The sequence below is a fragment of the Pan paniscus genome, chromosome 1, assembly GCF_029289425.2.
Source record: "Pan paniscus chromosome 1, NHGRI_mPanPan1-v2.0_pri, whole genome shotgun sequence".
NCBI lineage: Eukaryota > Metazoa > Chordata > Mammalia > Primates > Hominidae > Pan > Pan paniscus.
In genome coordinates this window covers 214,729,014-214,748,217 of record NC_073249.2, presented here as the reverse complement: position 1 = coordinate 214,748,217, position 19,204 = coordinate 214,729,014, and the positions used below count along the sequence as shown (strand labels likewise).

The window sequence follows — 19,204 nt, the reverse complement described above, 5'->3', positions numbered from 1 at the left end:
TTGCACAACAGGTTAAAAGTTTTCATTCAGGTGCTCTTTATTGCTGATATTCCTTGGTAACCACCCTTGCAGGGATAACATTCTCATCACTGAAGAACTTTAGCTTCTCTTTCCGACTCTAGGACACGGGTCCCTGAAGTTCTCATTGATGTCACCTCAACATTTTCCTCCAGCCTTGCCCCCTGCTGTTATGTTTTTTCCCTCACACTGAGCACTTGCCTGTGCTTCCTTTAAGTTGCATGTGGCCTGGACACAGCCACTCATGCCAGTAATCCCAGCACTTTAGGAAGCTGAGGCAGGAGGATCCCATAAGCCCAGCAGTTTGAGACCAGCTGGAGCAACACAGCGAAACCCTGTCTCAAATTGTCTTTAATAAAAATTTTGGAACTAGTAAAAAAGGAAATAAGAAAAGAGAAAAATAACTTGCACCTACATAGTAGATTTTAGTGTCCAAGTGCCTGGAAGAGAACTTTGGATTTCTCTACCCCGCTAGGCACGCCTTCCCTAGCAGCAAAGATGGAGCTCCAGTTCCTCAGACGGTGATGAGCCACAGGAAGGGCAGGGGGTGGGGCCAATGAAGATCCTCTTGGGCTGCCTGACTTCCCTCGGTGTACACATCAGCTCAGCCCGAAGTGGGGTGAAGATCTCCCAATTGACACGAACCAAGGAATTCAAACTCTCCTCAGGGGCAGGATACGTCTCCAGGCTTAACTTGCTCAGCCCACTGGTGTGGCGCAGCAGGTCCTTCAGGGCGCCCATAGACATACAATTTCTGCCAAAGTAGAAGGTGGTGAGCTGGGAGCAGTGGCTCAGGCCAGGCAGGATGGCACTGAGTTGGGAGTAGTGGATCTGACAGCCCTCCAAGATGAGGGTTTTGAGAGAGGCAGCAATTTTCTCTAGCAGAGCTCCGAGGGGTTCAAGACTGATGCGGAACAGCAGCACGTAGCTGAGATTCAGATGCTTTAGGTAACCGAGGCTTGCGTACTGGGAGAGACACTTCATGTCTTCTTCCAATAGGTAGCCATAAGTTAATTCCAAGTTCTCCAAGGGGTTCTGGAGGCACCTGTGGAGATCAAGAAGTTAGTTCTGGGCAGTGATACCAGTTAGATGAAGGTAGTGCCTTCATCTAGGAAAATGCCTGCGTCAAACAAACACAAGTTTGTTGCCACCATCTGATGATGGTCCTCATGCAAGTTGCTGCATGATGAGGACCCTGCTCATTCAGTGGCTGTCCCATTTTAGCCTCAGCCCTTTCACCATTGCTTGTGTGATTGGTTCAAGGCCATAAAATCTCTAAAGCCTTTTTTTTTTCATCTTTTAGCAGAAAACTTCATCTCTGGGCCACAGGTACCCGGTGGGAGATGTGCACAAAGAACTCAACTGAGCAAGGTCTAGGGACATCAGCTAGGGCTACATGTCGGCAGGGGCTCCCTGACATGCCTGCATCTGCAAACCAACTGTCACTTTTTACCACTCTCACGCCTACTCCCTCAGCTCCATCCCGGAAGCACGCATTTCCCATGTCAATTACCTTTCCTGGAGTTCAAAACAACCTTTTACAGACAGGGAATTAGAGACAGGATCATTCGTGATCACTAAGCTGGTGAGGACAGACCTTCTATTGTGAAATGGACAGGTTTGATGCGCTTTCCCTCCTTTCATACCCTCCTCTATTATCTCTTTGACATCATATCAACTTGAAACACACTTTGTAACAGGAAATTCACACGTGCACCCCCAATAGAGCTGAAACCCCCACTAACTAGCTTGTACATGATGTCCCTCTCTAGCTTCTACCCCAGGTGACCCCTCTCCCCTTATTGGAGCGATCCTGTGATAGCCACTCCAGGACATGGAACACTGAATGGGACAATGTGTTGACATTCTGATGTCCCCTTCACTGTGACGTTGCCACTGGCTGGCACACAGTATACGCCTTCTAATGTTTGCTGTAACAGAACAAGGCTATGCTGTGGTCTGCATACAAAGTGCATGATCCTTTCTCACCTGATCAGCTGTTCCAGGTGCCCACTGAAGAAGGTGATCAATTTTATTTTAAGCAACTGGAGGTGTTCCAGCCTGAGGAACACAGAGCTGAATTTGGCGACTAACCGTCCTTCGAGTTCATTATCTGACGTGTAATGATGGCACCTGGAGTAAACGAGTTTGCCAAGAGTCTTCATCTCCTTCAGGTAACAACGAAGCTTTCTTATCAGACGTGGCCAGGACATGTTGCGAATTTCCTGCTCTTGAATACTATTCAGGTATATTATTTTCAATGACTTTCTGAGATATTTAATTGGTGTTAGATAATTGACCAGCTTACTACAGCACAGGTGTACTAAACCTCTCCTTTGGTAAACCCACTGAAAGAGGTATCTCAGGCATTCATCCTGGGGTATTTCCTTGAGGCAGATGTCTATGAACACCTTTAAGGGCTGGTGCTCTCCCATCCTTGGACAGTCCTCTGCTGTCTGCCCCTTACTCATGGTCTCTGGGGAGGAGGACAGGGCCCAGACTCCAGGCCATATGGCCCAGAAATTCTCATCAACATCCCGCAAATCCAGCACTTGAAGTTTCCACCTCCTGTGGGTAAAATAAGGGAGAGGCTCAGAATTTAGAAGGACTCATCCCTGACCTTTGCTTTCATTCTCATCCCATAAATCAGCTGCTCCTGTCCTCAGTGCTCCCTGTTCTCTTTGTCTTTTCTCAATCCCTGTTCCCTTTTGATTCCCTTTTGATTCTGACTTTTGATTCCCCACTTCTATTCCCTTTACCTTCCACTGAGTAAAGGCAGGTTTCTGTTCCCACAGTGGACCCTGTATGGTGAGCAGTCCTTTTTCTGAGGATCTGGACAATGGCCAAAGCCTCCCTGAGCTTCCTCGCCAACACCATCAGAAGACTCTGGGCCACACTTGGGCTACTTCTCTGCCTGACCCTGCTGTTCTTTCCCTGGACACCTGAGCCCTATCTACCAGCCCTCCTGGGTCACCTCACCTGGGGCGATCCTTCTGTGTAAGCAGCATATGAAGCCCTTCCAGCAATGCTTTGAAGGTCTCCAAATGAAGCGTCTTCATCAGTGATCCCAGAGGGAGGCAGGTGAAGGGCCAGGCCTGCACCATCACCGTCAGAGTCTGGAAGTGTCTCCTGCTGAAGGCCTCCATGAAGAGTGGGAGATAGAGCACCCTGGGCAGCTCCTCCATGGCAGAGATGGACAAGGCCTGGTCTCTCAGCAGGCTCTGCCCTGCCAGCTCCAGGAGTCTGGGTGGGGCCTGGATGCTCATCCTGATAGATCTGCAAGGAAAATCTCTAGAGGACAAATCCAGGGAAAATGTGTCACTCTCAGGGCAAACACAATCATCTGCTTCTACTGGTACCAGGAAGAATGTCTTACAAACACCAAGGAGGGAGGGGTCATGGAGACCACTGACTTATTAATTTTCATCCATTGCTCCACTGAATCCCAGAACCACCGGACAGTGCCACTGAGGATCCTGAAAGCCAAGCTCTACCTCTTTGAGGAAAAATTTCTTGTCACTTACCACCCTAAAGCAATGAGAATGAGAGTGTCCTGTGGGCCCAGACAGCCTTCATTCTCAGTTCACACCATGAACATGCTGGGGGAACACTAAAGGGACTCCCTAAAATCGATGCCATTATTTTTTGTTTTGAAAATTTTCTACCAGAAATGGACCAGGTGCTGTGGCTCATGTCTGTAATCCCAACACTGCCGGACACCAAGGCAGGCAGATCACTTGAGGTCCGGAATTCGAGAATAGCCTGGGCCTACATAATGAAACCATGTCTCTACTAAATACAAAAAAATTAAGAATCATTTGACTCCAGAAGGCAGAGGTTGCAGTGAGCCGAGATCACACCACTGCTCTCCAGCCTGGGTGACAGAGTTGGACTCTGACTCAAAAATAAACAAATTGATAAATTAATTAATTTAAATATTAGCCAGGTGTGGTCATGCATGACTGTAATCCTAGCTACTCTGGAGGCAGAGAAAGGAGAATTACTTAAAGCCCAGAGGCAGAGTTTCCAGGGAGCCCAGCTCAGGGCCCTGCACTCCAGTCTGGGTGACACACTCAGAGTACATCGCAGAAAAAAACAAAATTCACTGGAACTGTAAAAGTGGTGTGATGGTATTCCACAGCATTTGGAAGGTATGTATAGAAATGCTAACTGTAGCTGGGCATGCTGGCTCACTCCTGTAATCCCAGCACTTTGGGAGTCTGAGGTGGGCAGATCTCCTGAGGTCAGGAGTTTGAGGCCAGCATGGCCAACATGGCAAAACCCCGTGTCTACTAAAAATACAAAAATTAGCTGGGCATGGTGGTGAGTGCCTGAATCCAAGCTACTCAGGAGGCTGAAGCAGGAGAATCGCATGTAACTAGGAGGCAGAAATTTCAGTGAGCCAAATCACACCATGGCACTGCAGCCTGGGCAACAATAGGGAAACTCCATCTCTAAAAAAAAAAAAAAAAATTAACCAGAAACTGTGAAAGTGCTACCATGCTATTCTAGAGCACTGTAACTCTAAGATGAAGGTTCCTATACACATCACTTCCACATACTCACAATTACTCACTTTTGGACGGATCCTAGGGGCAAAGATAAATCCCACGATCTGAGCAAAACTGCACTCTTGAGATTGCTGTGTGGGATACCTTTAAGGATTTTATGAAAATGAAAGCATACTTGGAGAATCACAATAACACCAAGTCTATGAACTGTAATTGAAGGGCACAAAAAACAAATAACTTCAAATGTCAAGAAATAAAACTTCATCTCACTGTAAATTTTTAATATATTTTTTAAAAACCTGCTTCGATAAGAATTTTAAAATGACAAAAACCAAGCACAAATCACAATTTGATGGATGAAGACAAAACTACATTTAGAGGAAAAATGAAAGCCTAAATCTGTTCATCTCATGAAACAGACAGAAAAATATCGTGTGCCACTTTGGGATGTGTGTCACCGTCCCTGACTGGCTGGCTGCTGATCAGATGGGCATGACCCTAAGCAGGTGGTGACTTACCAGCGCTGGACTCACTTTGCAGATTTCTGGGACCTCTCAGGGAACCAACCAGTAGCTTCAGGTATGAGTGCTGTGGGTCTCTTCTGGGTACCCTCAGGAGCTTTTATAGACCTTTCTAACCCCACCCTTCCCTTCTCAATCACCAGCTTCTAATCAGAATGTGATACCTGATTAGATCCTGTAGTCACACCCAGTTAATCCTGATTGAGTTTTCAGCTTTCTTCTGACTAATTGATTGAATTAGATACACATTTATGGAAGTAAAAGAATAAATAATAGGGTGAAAGTCCAAAACTCATTCATTCATTTATTCCCCAAATACTGATGAAGTTTGGCTAATACACGACTTTCATAGTGATACAGGGAAGGGATTAATCTGTTCCTGATATTAGACCAAAAAAAAAAAAACCTTAAGGTGTCCTTATTGGAGGATGTTTGGCCACATCAAAATTGTCAAAATGTTTCAGAGCTACAACAGCCTGAAGAAGATAGTGATGTCATTCCCAAGAAAACAGAATAAAAAGCTGTGTATATCGAATGGTCACCTCGGTTTTATGCTATCTAACATAGCAGATCATATGCACATTCAGGTAGAAGAAAGGAACCCCTGAGGGTGTGATCTATCTCAAGACTAAGTCAAGGCTTCACTGAAGGAAATCAGGACAAAGTGACCAAGTGAGGTGGGGACTGAGCGGAGTGAGACTAGTTGTTCTAATGGGAACCTGCAAAGGAAACAAGACAATGTAAAACATGGCGGTTATCTTGTGGGCATCTAGATGTCAGGACTCAAAGTTTTTTGTCAAGATTGAGTTTATTTATTGATTGTTTGATTTTCAGACTGGGCCTACATCTGTCACTCAGGCTGGAGTACAGTGGCACGATTTCAGCTCACTGCAGCCTCAACCTTCTGGGTTCAAGCAATTCTCTCACTTCTGCCTCCCAAGTAGCTGGGAATTACGGGTGCACTCCAACAAGCCCTACTAATTTTTGTATTTTAGTCGAGATGGGGTTTCACCATGTTGGCCCGGCTGGTCTCAAACTCCTGACCTCAAGTGATCTCCTCACCTCGGCCTCCCAAAATGCTGGGATAACATGCATCAGCCATCTCACCCACCCTAGATTGAGTTCAGAAATTAAAAGGAGAATCATCAAAAGAGATAGGGCAGACTTAAACCATAACATTCACTTTGAAAACACAGGGGGCAGGTATAGTCTTGGCCCTACTAGAAGGTAAAGGGTGTTTACCCACAAAAAAGATGGGCTCCTCTCAGAAAACCAGTTTGCAAAGATGGAATCTGAGAATGTGAGCTGGAGCAGAGGCCAGAGAGAAGACTGTGGCTAGATCTGGGAAGGGTGGCTCTCCCAAGCTGGAAGCCACCCAGGTAGAAACTGTGGGCTCTACAGGATGTGAGAGAGAAATGAACGAGGGTCCATATGTCCGTCATTGTTCTATCATCTGGAAACCTTTCCTTTAGACTCTGGGATCTTCCCACAGTGGAACATTTCCCAGCAAGCATTGGCCCCAGTCATTTTCCAGGACCCTTCATCCAAATCTTAATCTCACCCACTCCCTTCCTATTCTAATTTGATAATTCATGTTTCCTCCTTCTTAGAGTCCTTTCCTGTCACTAATATTGAACATAGAGATTCTTATCAGAGCATCACCATTAGGCCTACAAAGAAAGCTCAGACCCAGGCACAGTGGCTCATGCCTGTAACATCAGCACTTTGAGAGGCCAAGGTGGGCTTATCACGAGGTCAGTATATCAATACCATTCTGGCTAATATGGTGAAACTCCGTCTCTACTAAAAATACAAAAAATTAGCCAAGCATAGTGGCAGATGTCTGCACTCCCAGCTACTCAGAAGGCTGAGGCAGGAGAATTGCTTAAACCCAGGATGCGAAGTTGCAGTGAGCTGAGATGGCGCCACTGCCTTCCATCCTGGGTGACGGCATGACACTGTCAAAAAGGAACAAAAGAAAAAGCAAGCAAGCAAGCAAGCAAGAAGGAAGGAAGGAAGGAAGGAAGGAAGGAAGGAAAGAAACAAAGAGAAAGAAAGAAAGAAAGAAAGAAAGAAAGAAAGAAAGAAAGAAAGAAAGAAAGAAAGAGAAAAGAAAAGAAAAGAAAAGAAAAGAAAAGAAAAGAAGGAAGGAAAAGAAAGAAAGACCTCAGGCCTCTAATCCCAGCCCTTTGGGAAGCCAAGAAAGGCAGAGTGCTAGAGCTCAGGAGTTTGTGAGGAATATGGGCAATGTGATGAAACCCTGTCTCTAATACAAATACAAGATATTAGCTGGGGGGAGGCAGTGTGCACCTGTAGGCCAAGCTGCCCAAGAAGTTGAGGTGGGAGGATCACCTGAGCCCAGTGAGGCTTCTACTTCCCATGCCCCACTTTGTAAACCTGAGGCTGAGGGTGAGCTCAGCATCAATAATGGTTGTGAGAATCTGTGTTCACTGAGCATCCACGAGGCACAACAGACGGCTGGTACCGATCATCTCGGACCTCAGCTCTTCTTCATGGAGAATCTAAGGCACGTTGCTATTTTCCCCATTTGTAACCTGATAAACCTGAGATTTGGCCAGAGAAAAACCTGCCCATGTTCTGGCAGCAAATGATTGGCAAACCCCTCAGGTGAGGGGCTCAGTGGAACCCCCAAGGTGTTCAATAAGCTAAATATTGGAAAGAACTGGCTGACTGACTCCCTCTTCCTGCCCATTTCAAGGGGTGCAGTAGCACCCCCAGGACCCCAGTGAGAATCCTGCACTTGGGGTCTTTTCTACCATGTTCTGTCGCCAGTTCTTCTCGAGGTGCTCATCTGCTGCCAAGCTCAGAGCAACCTTCGAAACACATCTCAGGAAATGACCTGACCTATTCTCCACTCCCAGAATCCACACTGGGATTCCAAAGCTCCTGTGAGGCCCTTGCTTAGGCTCTCTAGAATATTCCTGAGCCTCTGTTTTCTCCCCCAGCCTGAGCTGATGGGGCCGGCGTCACTTTATGCATCCCAAGGCCATCAGCCCATCTCTCCTGGACTTCGGAACATGGCCACAATGCAGAGAGACCCAGCAGTAATTAACAAATTTTCCCCAATTTATATTGAGTGATGTTGGTGAACATGGCAAGGCACAAAGCAGGAAACTCCACAGCTGCTGTTCTGGACCTAAAGAGGCACCCTGGACTTCTGGGTGGTGACACTGCCTGGCTTGCAGAGGAAGACCTGACCCCTCTGGTCTTCCAAGGCTGCCAGGATGATGACAGAGCCTTCGACAGGTCCCAGCACAGGGGCCATCCCTTCCCAGGTTCCCCTGGTCCAGCCTTAGAGCTGAAAAGGATGCACCTGGAATGCAGTAAGTATTTTTTTGTCCAAGCCAGGTCTCTTCTTAGCCTTAGGTGAGGCTTTTTTCAGCTGGGTGCTATGGAAGAACCCCAAGCCCAGTGGGCATCACTGCAATGGCCACATGGTAAGTGTGTGTGTGTGTGTGTGTGTGTGTGTGCGGCCACCTAGAAAGGCACAACTCTACCTGACAGAGATGGTTCCATGGAAGAGAAAAGTATAACATCCCATGTCCCTGGTAGGACAACTTCCTCTGGGAGTCCAGCAAGAAGACGTGGGATCTGCGGACAAGAGATCCCTGGGTAAAAGCCCTCATTTGAGGATAAGAGTAAAGTTGAACCTTAGACCCTGAAGGATCTATGCCCTTCCCACAGGGCTGCAGCGGAGCCAGCCCTGACTCCCAGGCACAATAGCCCAGAGAGATCTTCGGAGGGAAGTAAACCTGCTGGGGCCTCAGGGCTCAGAAAAAGCCCTGGACCTATCTCCCAGTCATGCCTCTCCCACTCCCAAGTGCCTCTGGCCCTGGAACTGTCAGAGACCCCTGTGTCTTTTCCATGTGCTCTTCTTCTCCTTTCACTCAGCCCTGCCTTTGCCAATGCTCCCCACATTTGCCTCCATGTAGGGCCCCCAACCCCAAGCTCTGGCAGTGGCTGGGGAGCTAGGGGTTTTTGTGCCCACCTGGAGAAAGCCTCACTCAGCATGGGCCCGTGTGGGTTCTGCAATCTTTTCCTACACAGGGTCACCTACAGGTGTTATAGATGCATCTCCCCTAGAAGAGCCAATGGGGATGGGTGAGGAATCTGAAATCACTCAGGCACCCCACATACAAATGAGAGCCAGGGTCCCTGCAAGCACAGGCCCCGGGGTAGGTCCTGGCCCTTGTTGTTGCCTTCTGATCCCAGAGGCCTTGGGTTTGTGGTCACAGGAGCCCTACCTACTTCCCATGCACCCCCAGCCCAAGATAAACAAACTCCTGCAGACTCCCCGGTCCAGGTACTTGAGATCTCCAGATAGTGCCACTTCACTCCAACCTGGACGACAGGGCGAGACTCGGGGCCAAAAAAAAATTAGCTGAGCATGGTGGCAGGCACTTGTAGTCCGAGCTATTTGGGAGGCTGAGGTAGGAGAATCGCTTGAAGCCAGGAGGCAGAGGTTTCAGTGAGCTGAGATAGAGCCACTACACTGCAGCCTGGGAAATAGAGCAAGACTCCGTCTCAGGAAAAAGAGACAAGAAAAAGAGAAAATCAGAAGCACTGAGCTGTGTTTTTAATGAGGTCCTGCCCCAGGAAGTCAGGCATCCAAATGAAATTTCCTCATTTTTATCAATTCCCTCCTGTTCTTTACTTCTCTTTATAAATCTATTACCTCCTTGCTTTGTTCTGTGGCTGATCAGTGGGTTAATACCCACAAGATGCACACACAGGGCCGGGAACATTCTATGTGGGCAAAGAGTGTGAGTCACTCAAGTAAAGCCCCTTCTCAGGGTCCCTCCCTGCTAACCAGATGCTGAGACCCTGTTCAGTCCTAATGGACAGATTGAGAAGAATCCATTTCTGACCATTAGCTGTGCTGGGACAGAGATTCACTGCACAAGGCATGGCCCCTGCTTTGGAAGGGGACATTCACCTCATTGATTACCTGGAGCTTCAGGGCATCACCAACCCATACCTGTCGTCATGGTGGGCAGTGCTCCTTCCTTAATTAAACTAGTTGTGTCTTATAAAGATATCAAAATTCCCTTTTAGCAAAATACTACCTATAATATATAAATATGACCAGGCGTGTTGGCTTATACCTATAATAGTAGCACTTTGAGAGGCTGAGGCAGGAGAATCACAAGATCAAGAGATTGAGACCATCCTAGCCAACATGGTGAAACCCTGTCTCTACTAAAAGTACAAAAATTAGCTGGACATGTTGGCACATGCCTGTACTCCCAGCTACTAGAGAGGCTGAGGCAGGAGAATTGCTTGAAACCAGGAGGCGTAGGTTGCTGTGAGCTGAGATTGTGCCACCACACTTCAGCCTCATGACAGAGTGAGACTCCATCTCAAAAACAAAACAAAACAAAACAATATATAAATACTAATAATCATATAGACATAAAACATGGTTTAAATATTTCTTTACCACATTCAAAAATCAAGCATGCTTTTTGGGGGCCAGGTCATATTGATGAGAGATCCTTTCTTAACACCCTTCCCATATCTAGCAGACTAAAGAAGAAGACTAGTGTATGCAGGGAAAAGAAAGAGAGATCAGACGGTTACTGTGTCTATGTAGAAAAGGAAGACATAAGAAACATCATTTTGATCTGTACCCTGACTTTGCCCTGAGATGCTGTTAATCTGTAACTTTAGCCCCAACTTTGAGCTCACAGCAGCATGTGTTGTATAGAATCAAGGTTTAAGGGATCTAGGGCTGTGCAGGATGTGCTTTGCTGGCAAAATGTTTACAGGCAGTATGCTTGATAAAAGTCATCACCATTCTCCATTCTCAAGTAACCAGGGGTGCAATACACTGTGAAAAACCTCAGGGACCCCTGCCCTGGAAAGCCAGGTATTGTCCAAGGTTTCTCCTCATGTGATAGTCTGAAATATGACCTCATTGAATGGGAAAGACCTGACCTTCCACCCAGCTTGACACCCATTAGGGGTCTGTGCTGAGGAGGATTAGTAAAAGAGGAAGGCCTCTTGCAGTTGAGATAAGAGGAAGGCTTCTGTCTCCTGCCTGCCCCTGGGAACTGAATGCCTCAGTATGAAACATGATTATACATTTGTTCTATTCTGAGATAGGAGAAAAACTGCCTATGGTGGGAGGCGAGACATGTTGGCAGCAATGCTGCTTTGTTACACTTTACTCCACTGAGATGTTTGGGTGGAGAAAAGCATAAATCTGGCCTATGTGCACATCCAGGCATAGTACCATCCCTTAAACTTATTTGTGACACAGATTCCTTTGCTCACATGTTTTCTTGCTGATTTTCTCCCCACTATCACCCTGCTCTCCTGCCGCTTTCTCCTTACTGAGTTAGTGAAAATAGTAATCAATTAATACTGAGGGAACTCAGAGACCGGTGCCAGTGTGGGTCCTCCGTATGCTGAGCACCAGTCCCCTGGGCCCATTTTTCTTTCTCTATACTTTGTCTCTGTGTCTTATTTCTTTTCTCAGTCTCCTGTCCTGCCTGATGAGAAATACCCACAGGTGTGGAGTGGCTGACCCCCTTCATCTGGCGCCCAACATGGGCCTTTCTCTAGGGTGAAGGTACGCTAAAAACGTGAGCATTGAAGACAGTCAACGAGAGATTCCCAAGTACTTCCATGATCAGCCATGCGGTAAGCTTGTGCGCTCAGAGGAACTCAGGGTAACAATGGGACAAACTGAAAGTAAATATGCCTCTTATCTCAGCTTCATTAAAATTCTTCTAAGAAGATGGGGAGTTAGAGCTTCTACAGAAAATCTAATTATGTTATTTCAAACAATAGAACAATTCTGCCCATGGTTTCCAAAACAGGGAACTTTAGATCTAAAAGATTGGGGGAAAATTGGCAAAGAATTAAAACAAGCAAGTAGGGAAGGTAAAATCATCCCACTTACAGTATGGAATGATTGGCCCATTATTAAAGCAACTTTAGAACCGTTTCAAATAGAAAAAGACAGCCTTTCAATTTCTGATGCCCCTGAAAGCTGTGTAGTAGATTGTGAAGAAGAGGCAGAGACAAAATCCCGGAAATTAATGGAAAGTTCACATTGTAAAAATGTAGCAGAGTCTGTAATGGCTCAGTCAATGCAAAATATTGACTACAATCAGTTACAGGAGGTAGTATATCCTGAATCATCAAAACTGGTGGAAGGAGGTCCAGAATTATTGGGGCTACTAGAGCCTAAACCACCATGGCCATCAACTCCTCCTCCAGTGGTTCAGATGCCTGTAACATTACAACCTCAAATGCAGGTTAGACAAGTGCAAACCCCAAGAGAATATCAAGTAGAAAAGGATAGAGTCTCTATCCCGGCAATGCCAATTCAGATACAGTATCCACAATATCAGCTGGTAGAAAATAAGACCCAACCACCGGTAGTTTATCAATACTGGCCGCCAGCTGAGCTTCAAATTCAGTATGGGCCGTCTCCGGAGGTTCAACACAGACCTCAAGCGGTGTGTCCCATGCCACATAGCACGGCACCTCACCAGCAACCCAGTGGTGTTTAATCCTACATCACCACCTAGTGGACAAGGTAGTACACTGCATGAAATCATTGATAAAGCCAGAAAACAGGGAGATCTTGAGGCATGGCAGTTCCTTGTAATTTTACAACCAATACCAGCTGGGAAAGGGGGCAAGCTGGAGCGTCTGTCCAAACTGAGGCTAGATATGAATCTTTCACCATGAAAATGTTAAAAGATATGAAGGAAGGAGTTAAACAATATGGACCCAACTCCCCTTATATGAGAACTTTATTAGATTCCATTGCTCATGGAAATAGACTTATTCCCTATGATTGGGAAATGTTGGCTAAATCTTCCCTTTCACCCTCTCAGTTCCTACAATTTAAAACCTGGTGGATTGATGGAGTACAAGAACAGGCATGAAAAAATCAGGCTATTTATCCCGCTGTTAATATAGATGCAGATCAATTGCTAGGAACAGGTCCAAATTGGAGCACAATTGGCCAACAATCAGTAATGCAGAATGAGGGTATTGAACATCTAAGGGCTCTTTGCCTCAGGGACTGGGAAAAAATTCAGGACCCAGGCACCTGGGTGCCCCACGCACCGCTTGCCCAGGCATCGCTTGCCCAGGCACTGCTTGCCCTTCTTCTAGTTCAATTAGACAAGGCTGCAAAGAGCCATATCCAGACTTCGTGGCAAGGTTGCAAGATGCGTCTGAAAAATCTGTTTCGGATGATAATGCCCAAAAAGTTATTGTAGAAATAATGGCTTATCAAAAGTCAAATCCAGAATTTCAACCAGCCATAAAGCCATTAAAAGGAAAAGGTCCAGCAGGAGTTGATGTAATTACAGAATATGTGAAAGCTTGTGATGGGATTGGAGGAGCTATGCGTAAGGCAATGCTAATGGCCCAAGCAATGACCGGAGTCACTTTAGGAGGATAGTTAGAGCATTTGGGGGGAAATGTTATAATTGTGGTCAAATCGGTCATCTAAAAAAGAACTGCCCAGTCTTAAATAAACAGAGTAAAAATAAAGAGCCACCTGGCCTGTGTCCAAGACATGGAAAAGGAAAACATTGGGCTAATCAATGTCGTTCTAAATATGATAAAAATGGGCAACTATTGTCAGAAAAAGGGGTGAGGGGCCAGCCTCAGTCCCAACAACAAACTGGGGCATTCCCGATTCAGCCGTTTGTTCTTCAGGGTTTTCAGGGACAGCAACCCCCACAGCAAATACCACCACTTCAGGGAATCAGCCAATTACAACAATACAACAGCTGTCCCCCGCCACAGCAGGCAGCACAGCAGTAGATTTATGTTCCACTCAAAAGGTTTCTTTACTCCCTGGAGAGACCCCGCAAAAGATTCCTACAGGGGTATATGGCCCACTGCCAGGAGGGACAGTAGGCCTCATTTTAGGGAGATGAAGTCTAAATTTGAAGGGAGTCCAAATTCATACTGGGGTAATTGATTCAGATTATAAAGGGGAAATTCAGTTAGTGATCAGCTCCACTGTTCCCTGGAGTGCCAATCCAGGTAATAGAATTGCTCAATTATTGCTTTTGCCTTATATTAAAATTGGGAAAACAAAACGGAAAGGACAGGAGGGTTTGGAAGTACCAACTCTGCCAGAAAAGCCACTCAATGGGCTCGTCAGGTCTCAGAGAATAAAACTGTGTGTACAGTCACTATTCAGGGAAAGCAGTTTATAGGATTATTGGATACCGATGCTGATGTTTCCCTTATCGCCTTAAATCAATGGCCAAAAAATTGGCCTAAACAAAAGCCTGTTACAGGACTTGTCGGTGTGGGCAGCGCCTCAAAAGTGTATCAAAGCACCATGATTTTACGTTGTCTAGGACCTGATAATCAAGAAAGTACAGTTCAACCTATGATTACTTCTATTCCAAATAATTTTTTGGGCCGAGACTTGTTACAACAATGGCATGCAGAGATTACTATCCCAGCCTCCTTATACAGCCCCACCAGTCAAAAAATCATGACTAAAATGGGATGTCTCCCTGGCAAAGGACTAGGGAAAAATGGAGATGGCATTAAAATCCCAACTGAGGCTGAGGGAAATCAAGAAAGAAAAGGAATAGGATATCCTTTTTAGGAGTGGCCACTGTAGAGCCTCCAAAACCCATTCCATTAACTTGGAAAACAGAAAAACCTGTACGGGTAAATCAGTGGCTGCTACCAAAACAAAAGCTGGAGGCTTTACACTTATGGGCAAAAGAGCAATTAGCAAAGGGACATATTGAGCCTTCATTTTTGCCTTGAATTCTCCTGTGTTTATAACTCAGAAAAAATCCGGCAGATGGCGCATGTTAACCAACTTAAGAGCCGTCAATGCTGTAATTCAACCTATGGGGGCTCTCCAACCTGGGTTGCCCTCTCTGGCCATGATCCCCAAAGACTGGCCTTTAATTATAATTGAGCTGAAGGATTGCTTTTTTACCATTCCTCTAGCAAAACAGGATTTTGAAAAATTTGCTTTTACTATACCAGCCATAAATAATAAAGAACCAGCCACCAGGTTTCAGTGGAAAGTGTTGCCTCAGGGAATGCTTAATAGTCCAACTATTTGTCAGATTTTTGTAGCTGAAGCTCTTCAACCAGTTAGAGACAAGTTTTCACACTGTTATGTCTTTCATTATGTTGATGATCTTTTGTGTGCTGCAGAAACGAGAGACAGATTAATTGACTGTTACACATTTCTGCAGACAGAGGTTGCAAACGCAGGACTGACAATAGCATCTGATAAGATTCAAACCTCTATTCCTGTCCATTACTTGGGAATGCAGGTAGAGGAAAGAAAAATTAAACCACAAAAAATAGAAATAAGAAAAGACACATTAAAAACATTAAATGACTTTCAAAAATTGCTAGGAGATATTAATTGGATTCGGCCAACTCTAGGCATCCTTACTTATGCCATGTCAAATTTGTTCTCTATCTCGAGTGGGGATCCAGAATTGAATAGTAAAAGAACATTAATTCCAGAGACAACTAAAGAAATTGAATTAATTGAAGAAAAAATTTGGTGAGCACAAGTAAATAGAATAGATCACTTCGCCCCACTCCAACTTTTGATTTTTGCTACTGCACATTCTCAACAGGTGTTATTGTTCAAAATACAGATCTTGTGGAGTGATCTTTCCTTCCTCACAGTACGATTAAGACTTTTACATTGTACTTGGATCAAATGGCTACATTAATTGGTCAGGCAAGATTACAAATAATAAAATTGTGTGGAAGTGACCCAGATAAAATCATTGTTCCTTTAAACAAGGAAGAGTTTAGACAATCCTTTATCAATTGTGCTGCATGGCAGATTGGTCTTGCTGATTTTGTGGGAATTACTGATAACCATTACCCAAAAACAAAAATCTCTTCCAGTTTTTAAAATTGACTACTTGAATTTTACCTAAAATTACCAGACATAAACCTTTAGAAAATGCTCTGATGGTGTTTACTGATGGTTCCAGCAATGGAAAAGTGGTTTACACCAGGCCAAAAGAACGAGTCATTGAAAATCAGATTCTGCATATGTAGTACAGGCTACAAAGGATGTTGAGACAGCCCTAACCAAATATAGTATGGATGATCAGTTAAACAAGCCCTTTAATTTGTTACAACAAATTGCAAGAAAAAGAAATTTCCCATTTTATATTACTCATATCTGAGCACGTACTAATTTACCAAGGCCTTTAACTAAAGCAAATGAATAAGCTGACTTGCTAGCATCATCTGCATTCATAGAAGCACAAGAACTTCATGCTTTGACTCATGTAAATGCAACAGGACTAAAAAATAAATTTGATATCACATGGAAAGAGGCAAAAAATATTGTATAACATTGCACCCAGTGTCAAGTCCTACACCTGCCCACTCAGGAGGCAGGAGTTAATCCCAGAGGCCTATGTCCTAATGCAATATGGCAAATGGATGTCACACATGTACCTTCATTTATAAAATTGTCATTTGTCCATGTGACAGTTGATACTTATTTGCATGTTGTATGGGCAACCTGCCAGACAGGAGAAAGTACTTCCCATGTTAAAAGACATTTATTATCTTGTTTTGCTGTCATGGGAGTTCCAAAAAAAAATTAAAACACATAATGGGCCAGGATACTGTAGTAAAACATTTTAAAAATTGTGAAATCAGTGAAAAATTACACATACAACAGGAATCCCCTATAATTCCCAAGGACAGGCCATAATTGAAAGAACTAATAGAACACTCAAAGCTCAATTGGTGAAACAAAAAAAGGAAAAAGACATTAAGGAGTAGAACACTCCCCAGATGCAACTTAATTTAGCACTCTATACTTTAAATTTTTTAAACATTTATAGAAATCAGACCACTACTTCCGCAGAGCAACATTTTACTGGTAAAAAGAACAGCCCACATGAAGGAAAACTGATTTGGTGGAAAGACAACAAAAATAAGACAAGGGAAATAGGAAAAATGATAACATGGGGGAGAGGTTTTGCTTGTGTTTCACCAGGAGAAAATCAGCTTCCTGTTTGGATACCCACTAGACATTTAAAGTTCTACAATGAAACCATCGGAGATGCAAAGAGAAACGCCACCACGGAGATGGAAAACCCGCAATCGAGCATCATCGACTCACCGGGTGAACAAAATGGTGACATCAGAAGAACAGATGAAGTTGCCATCCACCAAGAAAGCAGAGCCGCTGACCTGGGTCCAATTAAAGAAGCTGACACAGTTAGCTGAAAAAAGCCTGAAGAACAAAAAGGGTAACACAAACTCCAGAGAACATGCTGCCTGCAGCTTTGATGATTGTATCAACGGTGGTAAGTCTCCCTGTGACTGCAGTAGCAGCCTCAACTAATCATACTTACCGGGCCTGTGTGCCTTTCCCGCCCTTAATTCAGGCAGTCACATGGATGGATAATCCTATTGAAGTATGTGTTAATAATAGTGCATGGGTACCAGGCCTCACAGATGATCGTTGCCCTGCCCAACCTAAAAAAGAATTGATGATAAATATTTCCACTGGGTATCGTTATCCTCCTATTTGCCTAGGGAAGGTACCAGGATATTTAATGCCTACAACCCCAAATTGGTTGGTAGAAGTACCTACTGTCAGTGCCACCAGTAGATTTACTTATCACTTAGTAAGTGGGATGTCACTCGGGCCACAGATAAATAATTCACAGGACTCTTCTTATCAAAGATCATTAAAATTTAGGCCTAAGGGGAAGCCTTGCCCCAAGAAAATTCCCAAAGAATCAAAAGGCCCAAAAGTTTCAGTTTGGGAAGAATGTGTGCCTGATACTGCGGTGGTATTACAAAACAATGAATTTGGAACTATTATAGACCGGGCCCCTCGAGGCCAATTTTATTATAATTGTATGGGCCAGACTTACTCATGTTCACAGCCCCATCCACCTGGCCCATTAATCTGGCCTATGAGAGTGATTTAACTGAAAGGCTGGATCAGGTTTATAGAAAGTTACAATCACCCTATCCATGGAAATGGGGTGAAAAGCGAATTTCATCACCTCAACCAAAGTTAGTTAGTCCTGTTACTGGTCCTGAACATCCAGCATTATGAAAGCTTACTGTGGCCTCACACCACATTAGAATTTGGTCTGAAAATCAAGCTATAGGAACAAGAGATCATAAGCCATATTATACTATTAACCTAAATTCCAATCCTACAATTCCTTTGCAAAGTTGTGTAAAACCCCCTTATATGCTAGTTGTAGGAAACATAGTTATTAAACCAGATTCCCAAACTATAACCTGTGAAAACTGTAGATTGTTTACTTGCATTGATTCGACTTTTGATTGGCAGCACCGTATTCTGCTGGTGAGGGCAAGAGAGGGCATGTGGATTCCTGTGTCCATGGACTGACAGTGGGAGCCTTCCCCATCTGTCCATATTTTAACAGAAGTATTAAAAGGAGTTCTAACTAGATCCAAAAGATTCATTTTTACTTTGATTGCAGTGATTTTGGGTCTTATTGCAGTCACAGCTACTGCTGTGGCTGCTGGAATTGCTTTACACTTCTCTGTTCAAACTGCAGAATATGTAAATAATTGGCAAAAGAATTCCTCAAAATTGTGGAATTCTCTGACCCAAATAGATCAAAAATTGGCAAACCAAATTAATGATCTTAGACAAACTGTCATTTGGATGGGAGATAGGCTCATGAGCTTGGAATATCTTTTTCAGTTACAGTGTGACTGGAATATGTCAGATTTTTGTATTAAACCCCAAGCCTATAATGAGTCTGAGCATCACTGGGACATGGTTAGATGTCATCTATAAGAAAGAGAAGATAATCTTACTTTAGATATTTCAAAATTAAAAGAACAAATTTTTGAGGCATCAAAAGCCCATTTAAATTTGGTGCCAGAAACTGAGGCAATCGTGAAAGTTGCTGATGGCCTCACAAATCTTAACCCTGTCACTTGGGTTAAAACCATCAGAAGTTCAACTATTGTAATTTCATATTAATCCTGGTATATCTGTTTTGTCTGTTGTTAGTCTACAGGTGTATCCAGCAGCTCCAAAGAGAGAGCGACCAGTGAGAACGGGCCATGATGATGATGGCGGATTTCTCATAAAGAAAAGGGGGATATGTAGGGAAAAGAAAGAGAGAT

At 44.3% G+C, this 19,204-nt stretch overlaps 1 protein-coding gene and 1 pseudogene across 2 annotated transcripts; one reads left to right on the top strand and one right to left on the bottom strand.

Moving 5' to 3' along the window:
• Window positions 1-504: 504 nt before the first annotated feature.
• LOC117976383 (PRAME family member 1) lies at window positions 505-3,284 on the bottom strand. 2 transcript variants are annotated; one of them, XM_034941166.3, is made up of 3 exons: window positions 2,998-3,284; window positions 2,008-2,586; window positions 505-1,063 (listed from the first exon to the last, which is right to left on the bottom strand). In XM_034941166.3, exons 1-3 carry the CDS (start codon window positions 3,282-3,284, stop codon window positions 505-507), a joined length of 1,425 nt encoding a protein of 474 aa, XP_034797057.3. The 2 variants fall into 2 exon arrangements, with proteins under 2 accessions (XP_034797057.3, XP_034797085.2); XM_034941194.2 differs by lacking the exons at window positions 2,008-2,586; window positions 2,998-3,284 and adding an exon at window positions 1,532-1,662.
• Window positions 3,285-16,324: 13,040 nt separating this feature from the next.
• LOC129393911 (endogenous retrovirus group K member 104 Rec protein-like) lies at window positions 16,325-19,145 on the top strand (annotated as a pseudogene).
• The last annotated feature ends 59 nt before the right edge of the window (window positions 19,146-19,204 follow it).